The 15,087-nt window shown below is 35.1% G+C and overlaps 1 protein-coding gene across 2 annotated transcripts in view; it reads left to right on the top strand.

Annotated features, from left to right (window-relative positions):
- Positions 1-15,087, top strand: part of LOC110807826 (nuclear pore complex Nup85-like protein) — a 34,763-nt gene that overhangs the window by 3,406 nt on the left and 16,270 nt on the right. For both annotated transcript variants that reach the window (XM_088208271.1, XM_088208270.1), the window contains exons 2-10: positions 1,255-1,357; positions 1,504-1,614; positions 12,819-12,902; positions 13,400-13,471; positions 13,576-13,632; positions 13,815-13,934; positions 14,017-14,217; positions 14,751-14,861; positions 14,969-15,006. In XM_088208271.1, coding sequence (XP_088064397.1) covers positions 1,255-1,357; positions 1,504-1,614; positions 12,819-12,902; positions 13,400-13,471; positions 13,576-13,632; positions 13,815-13,934; positions 14,017-14,217; positions 14,751-14,861; positions 14,969-15,006 — 897 coding nt within the window. The remainder of the gene's footprint in view (positions 1-1,254; positions 1,358-1,503; positions 1,615-12,818; positions 12,903-13,399; positions 13,472-13,575; positions 13,633-13,814; positions 13,935-14,016; positions 14,218-14,750; positions 14,862-14,968; positions 15,007-15,087) is intronic.

Genomic DNA, 15,087 nt, shown 5'->3' with positions numbered 1-15,087 from the left:
CGGAAAAAGTATCATTTGCTGGCATGCGATGAGGTTAAAAAGTCTATGTACCAGGGAGATTTCGGGTTGAGATCTTTTGTGGAGGTGAATTTGGCCTTACAAAGGAAGTGACTCTGGAGATTCATGAACGAAAACGGTATCCCCTAATGGAGGGTGATTGAGGCGAAGTTTGGAACCATGGATAGAGGGTGGTACACCAGAATATTAGCTCGGCTCATGAGAAAGAGATGTGGAAAAAATATGCATTGAAAGGAATAAATTTCCATGATCGTATCAGTTGGAGGGTTGATAGTGGGAACAAATTTAGTTTTTAGCATGATGCTTGGTTAAGAGGGGTATTAGTTAGAGAATAGTTTCCCAAATCTATGCTATTTGTTCATGGGTCGTATAGAGTCAAAACAAGAGAGGGGAATGATTAGCAAGTTAATGGTTATGAGACTCTTCTCCATACACCCTCTACTACACAATCAACAAGAGTATCGAGCAACCAATTTGGAGACTTAATGCTAGAGGGTCTTTCTTGGTCGGGTAATTCTATAATTATTTGATTAAAAATGAGGTCATAGATGCTAGATTTCCTTTTTGACAAATCTGAAAGGTTAATGCTTTATTTAGAGTTGTTTTTTTTTTGTGTGGGAAGCAGGTCGTTGGTGTATCCTATTAACAAACTGATAAGAAATGAGAAAATATTGGTTAATGGATGTTTTTTATGTAAGGGGAGACGAAGTCTTGTAATCATATCTTTCTTTGATTCCCACTTGTGTATAAATTGTGGATCATGGCTTATGGGTTACTGGGAATCAATTGCTTGATGGCTAGGTCGGTGAGGGATTTGAACCTGGAAGGGTATTAGTGGATTGAAAAAACATGTAAGTCTCATTCTTCTTACTATTTTTTGGATGGATTAAAGGAGAGGAATAAGAGAATTTTTGAGGGGGTGGAAGATGATTTCGATAGGTTTAGAGATAGATGGTTTAAAACCCTGAGTTTTTTTATTATGAGTCATCCTTTTTATATAATGGAGGATTTTCTGGATCTTATTGATATTCTAACTGATATGTAAATATCTTTCGTATATGGATTGTCATCCTCATGGTGTTTGTGAATAAATGAACTATATTATACTTTTTATCTCAATAAAAAAAAGAAGAGCTAATTCCATTTGAAAGACAAATATAAGTTGTTAATCCAAATTTAAAGTTCTGTTTAAATAACATTCTGTATTAATTGAAAGGTCAAAATTTATGTAATTAGGTGGGAGTACGTTCTAGAGTACAGCAAAGACATAAACGCACTCCTCGGTAATCCAACAGTGCTTCCTGGCCCCGTAATTGAAGACCCAAAGAGAGTTTTAAAGGTAAGTCTTTTGTAGTCTTCATATGAGGCCTATATTCCTTCTTGACTTTGGTTGACCCTCCATTGTACAAGTTCAATTACTATGATTGAAGAGGCGCTCTCATCTAAGTCATCTTTGTCCCGTTTAAATCCTTTCTTGGATCTTAGAGAGTTGAAGAACCAACATGTTTAAAGGCTGCGTGGAAGCTGATGGAAATTTTCTATGCAGACAAGATGTCTCACACATGGCTACCTGAACGACTTGTTGATTGGCTAGCTGTAAGTATTGCTCTTCCAACTTCGAAAATATATTAACTAGATGTCTTTCATTTATTTTTGAGAATATATAGGAAGCCTGTCAGTTGCTGATTGTTAAGACTGAAATCTTGAATCAAGCAGGTTCCTTATGTTGTAGATTTCCTCCTGTTGTGATCTAAGTAGGCACTATATTTGAATTTGAGGGAAGTGAAGGAAAAAGAAAAGAATGGATGGAATATACTTGGATAAAAATATAATAATTATTAGAGGAAATACTGAACAGTGAGGATCCCTCCCTTTAATTTATACTCTTTAACTTTTTTTTTAATTTCTCTAAATTAGGAGAAAATAAAGAAAAAGGAAAGGACTTAAATTTTTTTGAAAAATTGTTTATTTTATCTTTATATACTAACTTGTCATTTATAATAAACAGTATCATTAACTATTTTCTCATAATCTAATCATTTTCTTTCTTTCATGAAATAAAATAAACAAAATATTACCCAATCCTTATCCGAATAACGAAAATATTGTTTTTTTATCATTTTAAAAACAGAACATTTTGCTTAATATTCTATCTTCTTTACCCAAATATAATGTTGGCATTATTAAGGACCCCAAGAGAATCGATCTCTTAGAGTTAGGTACTCTGGATCCATGAGAGATAATTTTGAATCTTTTGATGTAGGAAAAATATGTTAATTTGTCCAATTAGGGATTTGGGGATAAAAACCCTAGACATCACATCTATACATCACATTTATGAAGTTGTAAGTATCATGCTCAAGATTTTGATTGCATTACATAACCAAAAAATTGAGAAACTCTCAAAATATTATAGAATACTGAATGCTTGAATAAGTAAAATTATTAAGTTATTTATAATAATTTCTAAATAGTATTTCGAAATAAAATTAAACTAATAAATAGTAAACTAATAAAACTAGCAATAATCATAATACAAATAAGAAATATTCCAAAAAGAATAAAATTTGAAGTTACAAAAACTATAATACTCTTCAATAGTATAGACTTCTAAAAAGTATAGTGATTTTACATTTAATATAATTATAATTTTTAAACTATTTTGCAAATTAATGCTAACCCATTCTTCATCATTCTCTTATTGTTGGAGAAAATTGTCCACGAGTTTTGAAATGGTAATTGATGTAAAACCTTGATCTTCGATCTTTCTCACGAAAACTTAGCTACCTTTGTGTTTGGTTGTTTTTTTCAGTAGCAAATATGATGAAAGCACGTAATTCTTTAGAGTTTAAAGTCTTGATTGTAGGATAAAATCAACGTATTGACCAATTTGCGTTTCAACTTTATCCTTGACTTGAACATCATTAGGTCCAATTATTGGCTTAGGTTCCTCGTATTGACCTTCTATATTAGTCTCCATAGGTAGTGAAAGATTTTGAATAACCTTAGTATCTTTATTTTTTTTTGAAATAAAAAATGTGAAATAACATTAATAACGGATACTAAGAAGGTGCCAACTTGTATACAAATATTTATATACCTATTAAAATATCAATAAGATTCCCTAAATTCTCCGTGGAATAAAGAGGATGATTCAACAAAAAACCCAAAGTTGGAACCACCCATTCATAACCATGTCAAACTCATTATCACCATCTATCATCTCAAAAGCTCTTTTATTTCTTTCTTTTCAAACCACCTATAAAATAGTAAGAAGAATGATGTTCGCATGTTTCCTTCACTTATAAGTCCTTTCCAAGCCCATATTTCATCTCTTAATCGAACTAGCGATCACCCAATTGATTCTCAACAACTTGTAAACCATCATCCAAATCTTTCAAGTCACCAGAAACCAAAGAAGAAGGTGATTAGAAGATTCTGTAATGCTTTGACATAGATAACATCTATTCACCATAATTTTGCCTTGTCTCATCAAATTGTCAATCATTAAAATATGTTCCCTCCTAGCTTCCCATGCGAAAAATAACATTCTTGGCGGGATTCTAGCATTCCTAATCTATTTGGATGAGAATTTGACACTAGAACTTTTTTTTTGGTTAAAAAGTTATTTAATGATTTAATAAAAAAGATCCCATTGATTGCAAGTCTCCACACCGGGGAATCATTGCTTCCCTCCAATGAGTTGTGCACTTTAGCATGTTGAAAAGATTCTCATACTCGTTAACCTTCCAATCATTGAGATTTCTAATCACGTTAATATGCCACTTCCTTTCTTCCTCCCCCCAACATCTCTGAAAGAATCACAAATAAGGATATCCTTCTGTTGTTTAATATCAAAGATATGAGAATATTGTTCTATTAAGGTCCCACCCTCTATCCACGGGTTAAGCTATTTTCTAACTCTGTGGCCCTTTGCCAAACTTCTACATATTGTAGATGCAGAGCTTGTCCCTATCCATTCCAATTTTCTTCCATAAACCCTTTCGATGTAGTCTGGATATCGCCTTGGTACTCCACCCTCTATCATCAGTGCCAAACTTCGCCTCAATCACCCTTCTCCATAGTGCCCGCTCTTCCAACATGAACCTCCATAACCATTTTCGTTATAAAGTCATGTTCAACTCCACCATGGATTGAATCCAAATCCACCCTGTGAAAATGGTCTTTCAATCTCATACCATGCCACCAAATGGTATCTTATTCCTTCCTTCGAGTCACCCCTAAAGAAATCTACGTTTAATAGTTTCTAATTTTTTGGCCAAACTAATTGGAATGGCAATAGAGACATGTAATACACAAACAAATTTTCAAGAGTGCTTTTGATAAGTGTGAGTATGCGTAACTCAGAATCAATGATGCAATTCGAAACCCGACATATAACATTAGTATGCATAAAACTTAAATCTCTAATAAACCTTCCCTACTTGACCCAGTCAGCAATGCGATGGTGAAGTAAGGTAACTGGAAATAAGAAATAGAATTGAAAAGACGTCACGAGAATATCTCAATAAGTAGATTCAATTCCTAACTCAACGAGACAGTTGAAAAACCTCCCAAAGAGCAATCACAATTAGCAAAAGATAAAAGTAATAAATTTGAAATTTTATTAATTCTGAAAATTGTAAATAATAAGCTAAGGGTGAGACATTTATATAGGCTTTCACCGATTTAATTTTAATTGAATTCAAAAGTAAAATCCTAATGAAAGTCTTAATACAACTTTATCTAGGAAACACTGAAAATAATTATTGAAATTGCATAAATTAAATAGAACTAAAATTCTTCTCTCTTGAAGCAAAGAAGTGTTGTGGCTGAATTCTCCATGTTATCTTTATTTTGAATTTGTTTTTTAATATTTAATTAATTGTTGTTGTAGAAGTTGAGTTGAAGGTGCCTTACAAAGTGCTTTAATTGAAGTAAAAAACAAATCCTATCCTTAGATAATTCCCATGTGTGAAATCAGAAAGGATGGACTTTGAGCTTTCCTTTTTTCTTGTTGATTCCAGCTCCTTTATTTAATTAATTCTTGAACAATGATTCCTCTTTGAACTCTAGAAGGATAATCGGTCTCCAACACTATTCTTGCCACCCTCCATAATCCTAGAAAGGACTTTTATTGCCGAAGTTGAGTGAGAGAAGAATTAGGGAGGAAGAGTCCCTCGCGGGAAAGAGTTAACCATGCGGGTGAGACTCTTTTTCCTCTCCACCTCTCAGCCAAGCATGTGAATCACGGGATTCACACATGGTCGCTTGTGTGAAGCATGCCACAACCCTTTAAGGCCGAATAGGCAAGGGCTTGCACCAAACCGAAGCCTTTCTCCTTTTCGTGGGACTCCTCAAGCTTGTAGGAGTCTAAGTACACCTCAAGCTCGTGGGAGCTCAAGCTTTCTTAAAGTCCGTGGGAGTCCAAGTGATGTGGAACCCGAGATCAACAATAGAATCCAAAACTCCGCATATACATCAGCAATCAGAAATTCAAAATCCTAAACAAATCCTCCCTACTTGATCCGTATCCAATAGGGGAGTGAAAACTAAGATAATTGGGAAAGAAATAAAGAATTAGAATTGAAAAGACGTCACGAGACTTATCTCGATAAGTGATCCAAATTCCTACCATAACAAGTTGGTCAAAGACTCACTCACTCATTCTTGCAATCTTGAAAGCTTAAAATAAGAATATCTGAATTTTATTAATAAGTTGAAAATTTTGAATTGAATTATAACTCTAAATTGAATGTCTATTTATAGTGTAGACCATGCGAATAATAAAGGAAAAACTAATCTCTTAATTAATGGTAGAAATTATATAGGAAATTAAATTTAGATTAGAATGGAAAACTAGCAAAAGTTAAGAAAATTACAACTAAAATAGGATAGATATGATTTCTCTATGAGAAAAAATTTTTAAATAGAAAATATTTTAATTAATTATGCCTGATTTAGGGGAAGATATTTTGTCAAAATATTTTTCTTTTCCCCGAGATTTGACATTTAAGGAGTTTTTCTCTTTTTCAAGATAGTTTGCAATTTAGGAGCAATTTTTCCTTTTTGTTGATTTTTAATTATGAAGATTTTTCACATGATTAGGAAATAAAATTTCATGAGAATTTTCCTTTTCATGTCTTGCAAAATTTTTCTCTTTTGTTGTTTATTTTCCTCTTGCATTTGGGGTAAATGTAATGTACTATTATACTTTTGGGTTAATGGCCATGTTGTCATCTTTTCTTATGCTTCTTTAATTGGTCCAAACTGATCTTCCTCATTGATCCACGCTTAGATAAAAAGTTGGAAGATTTGTAATCTTTTAGCTCTCTCCCTTGTAATGGGCCCAATTGGCATTGAAATATCTTCTTTGCCAATTTGATCCATGTCAATGCTCACATCACCGAGCCATCCTCAAGCCTACGGGAGTCCAGGCTCTCCTAAAGCCCGCAGGAGTTCAAGCTCTCTAAGTGGCTGTGAGAATCCTTCACGCTGTGGGAATTCTCTGTCCCACGGGATTCCCTGAACCTGCAGGTCCCTCCTTGCTCACGGGTTGCCATGCCTCCTTGGTTTACATCAGTGAGTCTACCCCCTTTTGAGAGGAGAGCTCTCTTCCATCCTGTTAAACGCTTCTCGAGCCTAGCCACTGTAGAATTTCAAATCCCTACCTCTTTAAAATTTGCTCTAATGGCAGAGAGGGTCCTCTTTAAATTTTACCATAGTAACCTTTAGTCTTAAGGTAGATTTGGCAGTTTTTCTCGTTTATCAACTTCGAGGGGCTCTTTTTCTTTATCTTTTCCACTAACTACAAGTGTTTTTTGATATTCATATTTATTCTTGTATTCTATAATCAGAGACTTTAAAATTATATCTTTTACGCCATGCATAAAATGATAAGTGTAGTAATCTCATTGTGCTTTGCTTTTCACAAACCCAAGGTTGACCTAATAAAAGTATGTGTGAACATCAAAGGAGCTATATGACACAGGATTGGATCATTGGAAGTACCATGATAAACATAATAAGACTTTGTTGAGTTACCTAAATGCTCGATTTATTCATCCAATGTAGTCTGTGTGGTTGTGGGTGCAGTTGTGTCCAAAGGTTGAATCATTCAACTGTAAATATGGAAACAAGACTTCTGCAATATTCTTCATAAATGAAAAGTTTCTTATATTTATTTGCATAGTGGGTTACGATTTGGAAAATTGGAGAATATTTTTTATTTTTTTATACTTCGATTGCATAATCGTGCTTAATTACAATCAAGAAAGACTTTTTTTTTTGAAATATTAAGAAAAACTTGTCAATCATATCATCTCTAAATGATTTTGGAAAAGTCATTGATCTATTAACTAACATGTAAATATCTTATATACAAGGGGTACCCCCTTGGTACCACTGTTAATATCAATATTATACTATTATTATTTTTAAAAAATCATCTTTAAATTATTACTCATTCTTGTCTTCACAACTCTGCATGTTTTGAACTTTTTCTATCACAAATCAAAGGAGACTACAAAATAAGAAGAGTAGACAAAAATACTCCTTTTAAACTGTTGAAAACTGGTCTGGGAGGGGATAAGTTAATCAAAGGGAACCAATCTGGTCAGACACGGTTCAAAAGTCAAAACATAGTACAATACAAAAAGGTCCACTCATGGGTGCGCACGCGTGGGGTCAAAGTGCTGGCTTTTAGTCTGGATAGAGATAGTTGTTTAGTAGTCGGCTCAATTGTAGGTGCTGTTTCAAATCAGAGGCTAGTGTAGGACACGACAGTGCAGAAGTTCGACTTCATGAGAGGCAACAACTGTCAGAGCTTGTGCCGGCAAGTGTGGCAGTTTCTAGTGAAGTTTTGTACTGGGGCTCCGGGAGTCGTCCAATTGGGAGCTTCTAGAGCTGGTGTTAGTGGCAATGTCGACCGCCTCTAGGTGGTGGCTGGTGAACAATTCTGATAGCCGTTTTAGGGTTCCCTTAACAATTTTTTTTTTGTTTCTAGATGGTGTTGGATCTTTTTGGGTGCAAGGTTTAGAGATATGAGTGTAGGATTCTTTTAACTCTAATACCAAATTGATGTAGGACAAATAAGATTGATTTGTCCAATTAGGGATTTGGTGATAAAAACCCTAGAAATTACACCTTAGGTTTCTTACACATTTTTTTTTTAAAATAAAAGTGAGAAAGATTATTAATAAAAATATTAATGGGATAGCACTTGTATACGAACTAGTTACATATCTGTCAAGTAGTCAATAACTAAGCCAATGTCTTCCCAATCATGAACGTTGTGATCTAATAAGATAAATCTAAAAGTATAAAACCATCTATCCCTAATATTTACAAAATTAGATTCAATACCCTCAAAAGCCTTTGCATTTCTTTCCTTCCACACAGCTCAAAAAATGGTGAGTAGAATAAGGAAAAAGTACATTTTTTTTACAATAACTCGTCCAAGCCCACAGTTCCCTGCTAGTATTCCCAGCCATGATCCAATTCAAACCCAGCAACCCAAAAACCATAAACCAAATGCTGTAAATTACTAGACAGCCCAGTAATAAATGAGAACACGATTCCTCTTCAGCTTTACAAAAATAGCATCTACTCACTATAGTGTTTCCTTTTCTCTTTAACATGTCAATAGTCAAAATATTGTCTTTTGCCGTCTCCCAAGCAAAAAAAGCCACTCTATGTGGCACTTTTGTCTTCCAAATTAGCTTGAAAGGTGCATTCATGTCGGTGTCCCTTCCTTCTTGCATAATCTGTTATAGAATGACTTAACTGAGAAGCCCCTGTTAACACCCAGCTTCCAGAGCCTCATCTTTATTTTCAGTCAGCTTTATGTTATCCAAACAGAGCAATAGGTTACTATAATCTTCTATCTCCCAATCTTGCAGATTTCTCTTAACCTGAACACTCCAGTTTCTATCACCTCCCACAGATCCGAAAGCTTTCTCCACCTTAACCTCCTTTCCGCCAGCAATCACAAAACTTCTAAGAAAACGATCTTTTAACTTGAAGTCACCAACTCACTCATCCTGCCGAAAGCTTATTTCTTCCTCATTTCCAACCTTCCAACCCACGTAATTCAGTAACTCTTTGCTGCCATCCCTCGTTCTTCTCCAAAGACTCTTACCATGCGGTCTGAATCCCCCCCTCCTACCCCTCTCTTTCTCCCAATCCCCCCATCTCGCAACCACCACCTTCCTCCACAACTTTTCTTTCTCGATGAGAAACCTTCACAACCACTTCCCATGAAGAGCATTGTTCATTTCTTTAATGGATCTTAAACACAATCCCCCCTCCCTCACATTTTTCTTTACCTCCTCCCATCTGACAAGATGATATTTTCTATCCCCCTCTTTATCTCCCCAAAGAAACCTACATTGAATCTTCTCAAGTTTTGTGGCAATGCTAGCCATGATGGTTAAAATAGAGAGACAATAAATTGGTAGATTAGCTAAAGTACTCTTGATCAAAGTCTTAAACATCACAATTAAGAGTTTGATTGCATCATATTATCAGAAAATTGAAAAACTTTCAAAATAGAATTGGATACTGGATGTTTTAGTAAGTGAAATTACAAAACTGTTTATAATAATCTCCAAGTAGCCTTTTCTAAGCTGAATTTAATTAAGAAATAGTAAACTAATATAATTAGGAATACTAATTTCAATACAAATAGGAAATATACTAGTAAGAATAAAATCTTAAGCTAATAAAACTATAATAATACTTCTCAATAATATCGATTTCTAAATAATATAGTAGTTTTATAGTTAATATAATTACATTTTAAACTATTTAGGAAATCTAATGCTAACCCATTCTGCAGCATCTTTATTGCTGAATTCAGGTTACGAATGCATAGAGAAGAGTTGGCTGACTTGTACCTTCAACCTAGAATTGATAACCATGATTTTAGTTCATGGGTTTCTTAATAGTTCATGGCTTTTTTAATAGCTAACCAATTTAACTTTTAGAAATCAAACTCCTTGACATCTGACATGTAATACCAATTAAAGTATTGGTCCCTTCCATGGAAATTAGGAGTTTTGACCTTTACCTTCTTCGCAATGCTGATTGCACTATCTTCAACAAGTCTTCTATTAGGAGCTGCGGCTTGTGCAGATTCTGAATTGGTGCTTGTGCATCACACAAGTGTCTCAATTCTTCCAAGATTGTGGTCAATTGCCTTTTATATTGTTTCCAGATTGATATTATATTTAGTAGAATTATAATTTCTAATCTGTTTAGGCATAACTACGACGTTCTGCATCATATGTCCACTGAAAAGAGTTTTTTCTCACCATTGTCGTTAATGGTCTGAAATGACACCATAATCTTTCACAAAGTTTCTGTAGTAGCTCTTGAATCCTGGGAATCTCCTGAATGTATCCACGGTGGTTGGTTCTGTCCATTGGAGCATGCTATTGTTATAATGGTGCTCGTGGGCCTTTCCTTTTGGCATATGGCCTAAATATGAGATCTAAGGTGTGAAAACGAAGTTGTACTTCTGGCAAAGGAGGTGTTAGTCTTGAGGGTATTAAAGACTGCGTTTAAGTGATGTAAATCTCTGTCCAAGATCAACTATAAATGAGAATGTTATCAAGAAAGAGAATAACAAATTGATGTAAGTATGCTTTGAAAATCGAGTTTGTCAGAGATTGAAATGTCATTTTTTTCTTTACAGAGAAAAGAAGAAATTTTATTGAGATAAAGGAGATACAAATGGAGGATTAGGATCCTCCAGAAGAAAAAAAAAAGAAGAAGACTCCAAAAAGAGAGAAAAAAGAGTGGAACTAGCTAAACGATGGAAAGAATAGCCAATCTATCTCTATACAAAACCGACAAAGGAATTCCTCAAGACATCCTTTAGCCTTAGTCCAAAGAGAAGTCAAAAAGCAAACTTTATCACGCAAAATTGTAAAAAGTGAATTGTAATTTTGAAAAATTCTTGCATTCTTCTCTAGCCAAGTACTCACATTTACGCAAAGATTGCCTCACAATGAAGAGACTTGACCTTCCTCTTCATGATTGAACCCAACAGAATCGGGAAGAGGAAGGACTCAATTTTCTGAGGGGAAACCTAGGAAAACCAATTGTATCAAGAATATGAGAAGTTGCTGCGTACTTTGTCCCTCATTTCACTTAATGGTGAAAATGACAGGCCGTGATGGATGCTTACCAAGAATGATTCTTTCACTGTAAAATCATGGTACTGTTGGCTGGTCATGAGAGTTGATGATGCTGGGTTGTTTCCCCACAAGCAGATATGGAAAGTCAAAATCCCTCCCAGTGTGTCTTTTTTTGCTTGGGAGGCTTGTAGGGAGTGCATTCTTACCATTGATAAATTAAGAAAGTGAGGGCAGTGTTGGTGAATGTGTGTTTTATGTGTCTGAAGGCGGAAGAGAGCTGTAATAATCTGTTGTTATGGTGTCCACAGTATTTGAGTTGTGGATCTTGGTATATAGGGCGTTAGAGATTAATTGGGTAATGACAGGGTCGGTCAGAGAAGAGTTGTGGGTGTGGGAATATCTGAGAAGCATGTGTTTATTTGCTGGTATGATTCCACTCACCATTTCATGGACGGTTTCGAAAGAAAGGAACAGGACTTGTGATGGTGTTGATAAACAAAAGGTTTTGATATCCTAAAGAATAGATGATTTAGGACCCTAAAGTTTTGGTTGATGGGTCATTCACCAGTGGTCATGGAGGCTTTTAGAAGTTTTTGTCCCATGAAGACTGAGTTGCCAATTGTTGTATGTGGGTTGCACCCCTTTGGTGCCTATACTAATATATTTCATACTCTTAATTTCAGAAAAAAAAAAATCAAGAATATGCTTCCATATTCTCCAAGCCACATCACAATACCAGAATATGTAGTCATGAGTCTCGGTGTCTTTACAACACATCACAAGAACCCCAAATGATGAGGAACGACATTAGTTATTTAGCCTAGCCAAGACTGCAGTCCAAACAAAAACCTAATGCTTCTAGAAAGACTACTAAGGACCAGATTCTGCAGTTTGTGTTTCTAGAAAGAATCACAGAATCTAAAAGCCAAAGAATATTGGTCCTCATCGCACTGACCGCTAAGAGAAATCTCCACCACCCATTGGCTTTGAAATCGTCTGTAAACAGCATTCTCCTTTTGCCTCCTTTGTTTCACTCACACAGCTTCAAAAATCTGTTGTGCCTACTTCTGCCCAGCAAGAAAACCAAATCTTGGTCCTTTTCTATCTGCTTCCTGCTTCAAGTGTTATGGCCCCTTACCCAGAAAACTTGCATATGGTTTTAGAAAGGCATTTGATCTTCTCATCAAAGAAATAGGTAGAAAAGTGTTTTCTGAAACCGTTTTCTGTATCCTCAATATATCACATATTTTGCCTTCTAAAAACAATATCAAAAGATTTCCACCAATAGGTATTTGCTTGATGGGAAGGTAGGTGTAGTTGCTTCGGCCCCCGTGGGCGATCCAAAGCTAGTAACAAAAAAAGATGCTAGAGAGAGAGGCTCCAGATAGCTAGATTCAAAGTTACAATAGTTTTATTAATTGCTAATATTCTGTTTGCTGAGTCCATGGGTCCCTCTTTTACAAACCATATCTGTGAAATATTTTTCCTTTATGTTATTTTTAACACATATATGCAGTTTGGATGCACTTGTAACCTTCATTGACGCAGCTAATCATCATTCAGCTAACAATACTTAGAAGCACATGTGTACTGCCCCCTGGATCGACAGATGTATGCTTAAGTTGCTTATATCTTACTAATACTCGAATCTCATGACAGGATCATGATGGTCTCTTCTCGAGTCTGCAGCCAACAGTCCATTCAGAGCTTGTATATTTTCAAAAAGAACTTCTGAAATTACAGGTTTGACTATGTTATGCTGTTTTTATTTCATTTTTATTCCTCTTTATTAAAAAAATGAGGATTCATTGTGTTTAATTAATTCTTACTAAGATGGTGAGATCTTTCTGCATTTTGCTGAAGTTTTTTGTTGGATTCATGGTGATATAGTTGGAGTATCCTCTTGTCTAACCATATATGGCAGCCTGTAATTGTACACTGTTACTATATGTTCATTATATTTTCATAATAGGAAAAGAACGCTTTAGTAAAGATATGCCACTTGATGGGACTGAATTCTAAGCTATAACTTTGTCTGATTCCATGACTACTGCTCCCTCAATCATTTATTTTGAATAGAAAGGTTGGTAGCTATGAGCTCATTTAACTTAAAAGTAGCTCAAGTGATTAATGCTAATGATATATTTGATGAACTATCTTAAAACCTTTTAGTTCTTTGAATGCTCATTGAGTTATAGCATGAAGTGGTAATAACTATATTTCAAGAGCTTGTTCTGCAGGTCATTGAGGATAATTGCAAATATTGGGAAGTATTATCATCAACACTGGCAGTTGGTTGGCTGGACATTTCAGTGAGTAGCTTCGTGGCTCTCTTAGTTCTGATCATTCAATGGTTCTCTATGTTTTACAGTGATGAGCAACATGATAAGAAGATATTTTCTATTTTCAATTACAGGTTAAGATGTTGCGTTTGCATGGATCTTATCAATTGGATCAGCTTGGAACTCGTGAGGTTGTTAAGAGATCTATAAAGAGCTATTGCGTGCATGTGGCAGTTGCTTTCTTGACATGCTTTCGTTTATAACTAATCATATTAAATATTACCATCAAATGTTTAAAACTTGATGATGTTACAGTGAGACATGAATGCATTCTGTACCTACTCTCATGTCTGTTTTAACTGTGATTAATTAGATAGAAAATGGTTTAGTAGAGGCAGTTGCTGTCCTGATTTCCAAAATGCCACGCATGCGTCCCGAGTTAGAAGCTGGAAAATTTGGTCAATGTTTTAAAGCCAAGGCTGATTTTCTGAAGGTATCAGAACTCGCTAAGTAACCTTTCATTTTGTACTTGCCTAATTACATACCTATTTACTTTTTACTGATCCCTCACCCAGGCATGGGAGAAATGGCGAGCTCAAATAACTAAGCTGGAGTGCAGTGGATTTTGGCTACAATGTGCTCATCATCAGACTCGAGAGGGCTTGAGAAATCTGCTAAAAATCTTGATGGGAAACTCCAATAGTCTTTGTACTTCAACATATAATTGGATAGAGTTGTTTGTTTCTCACCTTCTCTATGTCAGGCCATTCACAGTGGTAAATATTTCCCTTTTTATTCTTGTGAACTTTTAAACATTAAGTTTGTATGTTATCATAAATCTCTAATTTTTGATATCAAGGTCACGGTCAGTTCAAGGAGATGTTTTTCTTTTTATATTATTTTTTTGAAAAGATTTTCTATTTTCCAGTTTCTTGAAAAAATAATTGACAATAAATTTAGTTGCAATGGAAAAATCATTTTTCAAGAAGAGAAAACTGGGAAACATGTTTAATGCTATGTGTTTTTCACTTCTGGAAACTCATGGATTATACGGAGATTGTTCCCAGTCTATTTTCAATTGAAAACTGTGCAATTACTATTTATGTTTTCTATTTGGAGTTATCTGGAGTTACTTTTATATTTTAGTAGCTAATGGGTATTACATGTTTGTTTTTTCTTGAACTCTATCTGGAGAACACCAATTGGACACGACTAATGCACCCTACAATTTCCTCTATGTTAATCAAAATCTAAAGCATTTTCCTTTCGGGGTGGGGTGGGGGTGTATGTTGGGTGGGGTGGGCCTCAGGGGTTGGAAAGCATGTATAGCCTAGCCCAGAAATGTATTCAATTGAAGCCAGCAGCCAGTCCTCACAAGCTGATGGTGCTTATAATTGGAATTCTTGGAGAAAATACAGAGGTGAGGAATGTGGATTAGACACAGTTACTTTGAACTAACAATTGACTGTCTTGTTCTTCTCTGATATCTCTTTTCTTAACCTCTACTTGTCATGTGAAATGGTCCAGGTTGTACTAGCAGAATGCTCCAAAGAGTTTGGTTCTTGGTGAGCTGCTAAGTTCTGTTTTTGTGTTTATTTAAAGTGTGAACTTTTGGCCATACTTCAGCTTATCTTTCAAAGTCTAAC

The sequence above is a fragment of the Carica papaya genome, chromosome 7 (genome assembly GCF_054855325.1).
Source record: "Carica papaya isolate Zhongbai chromosome 7, ASM5485532v1, whole genome shotgun sequence".
Taxonomy (NCBI): domain Eukaryota; kingdom Viridiplantae; phylum Streptophyta; class Magnoliopsida; order Brassicales; family Caricaceae; genus Carica; species Carica papaya.
This window is presented reverse-complemented; position numbering and strand designations above follow the sequence as displayed.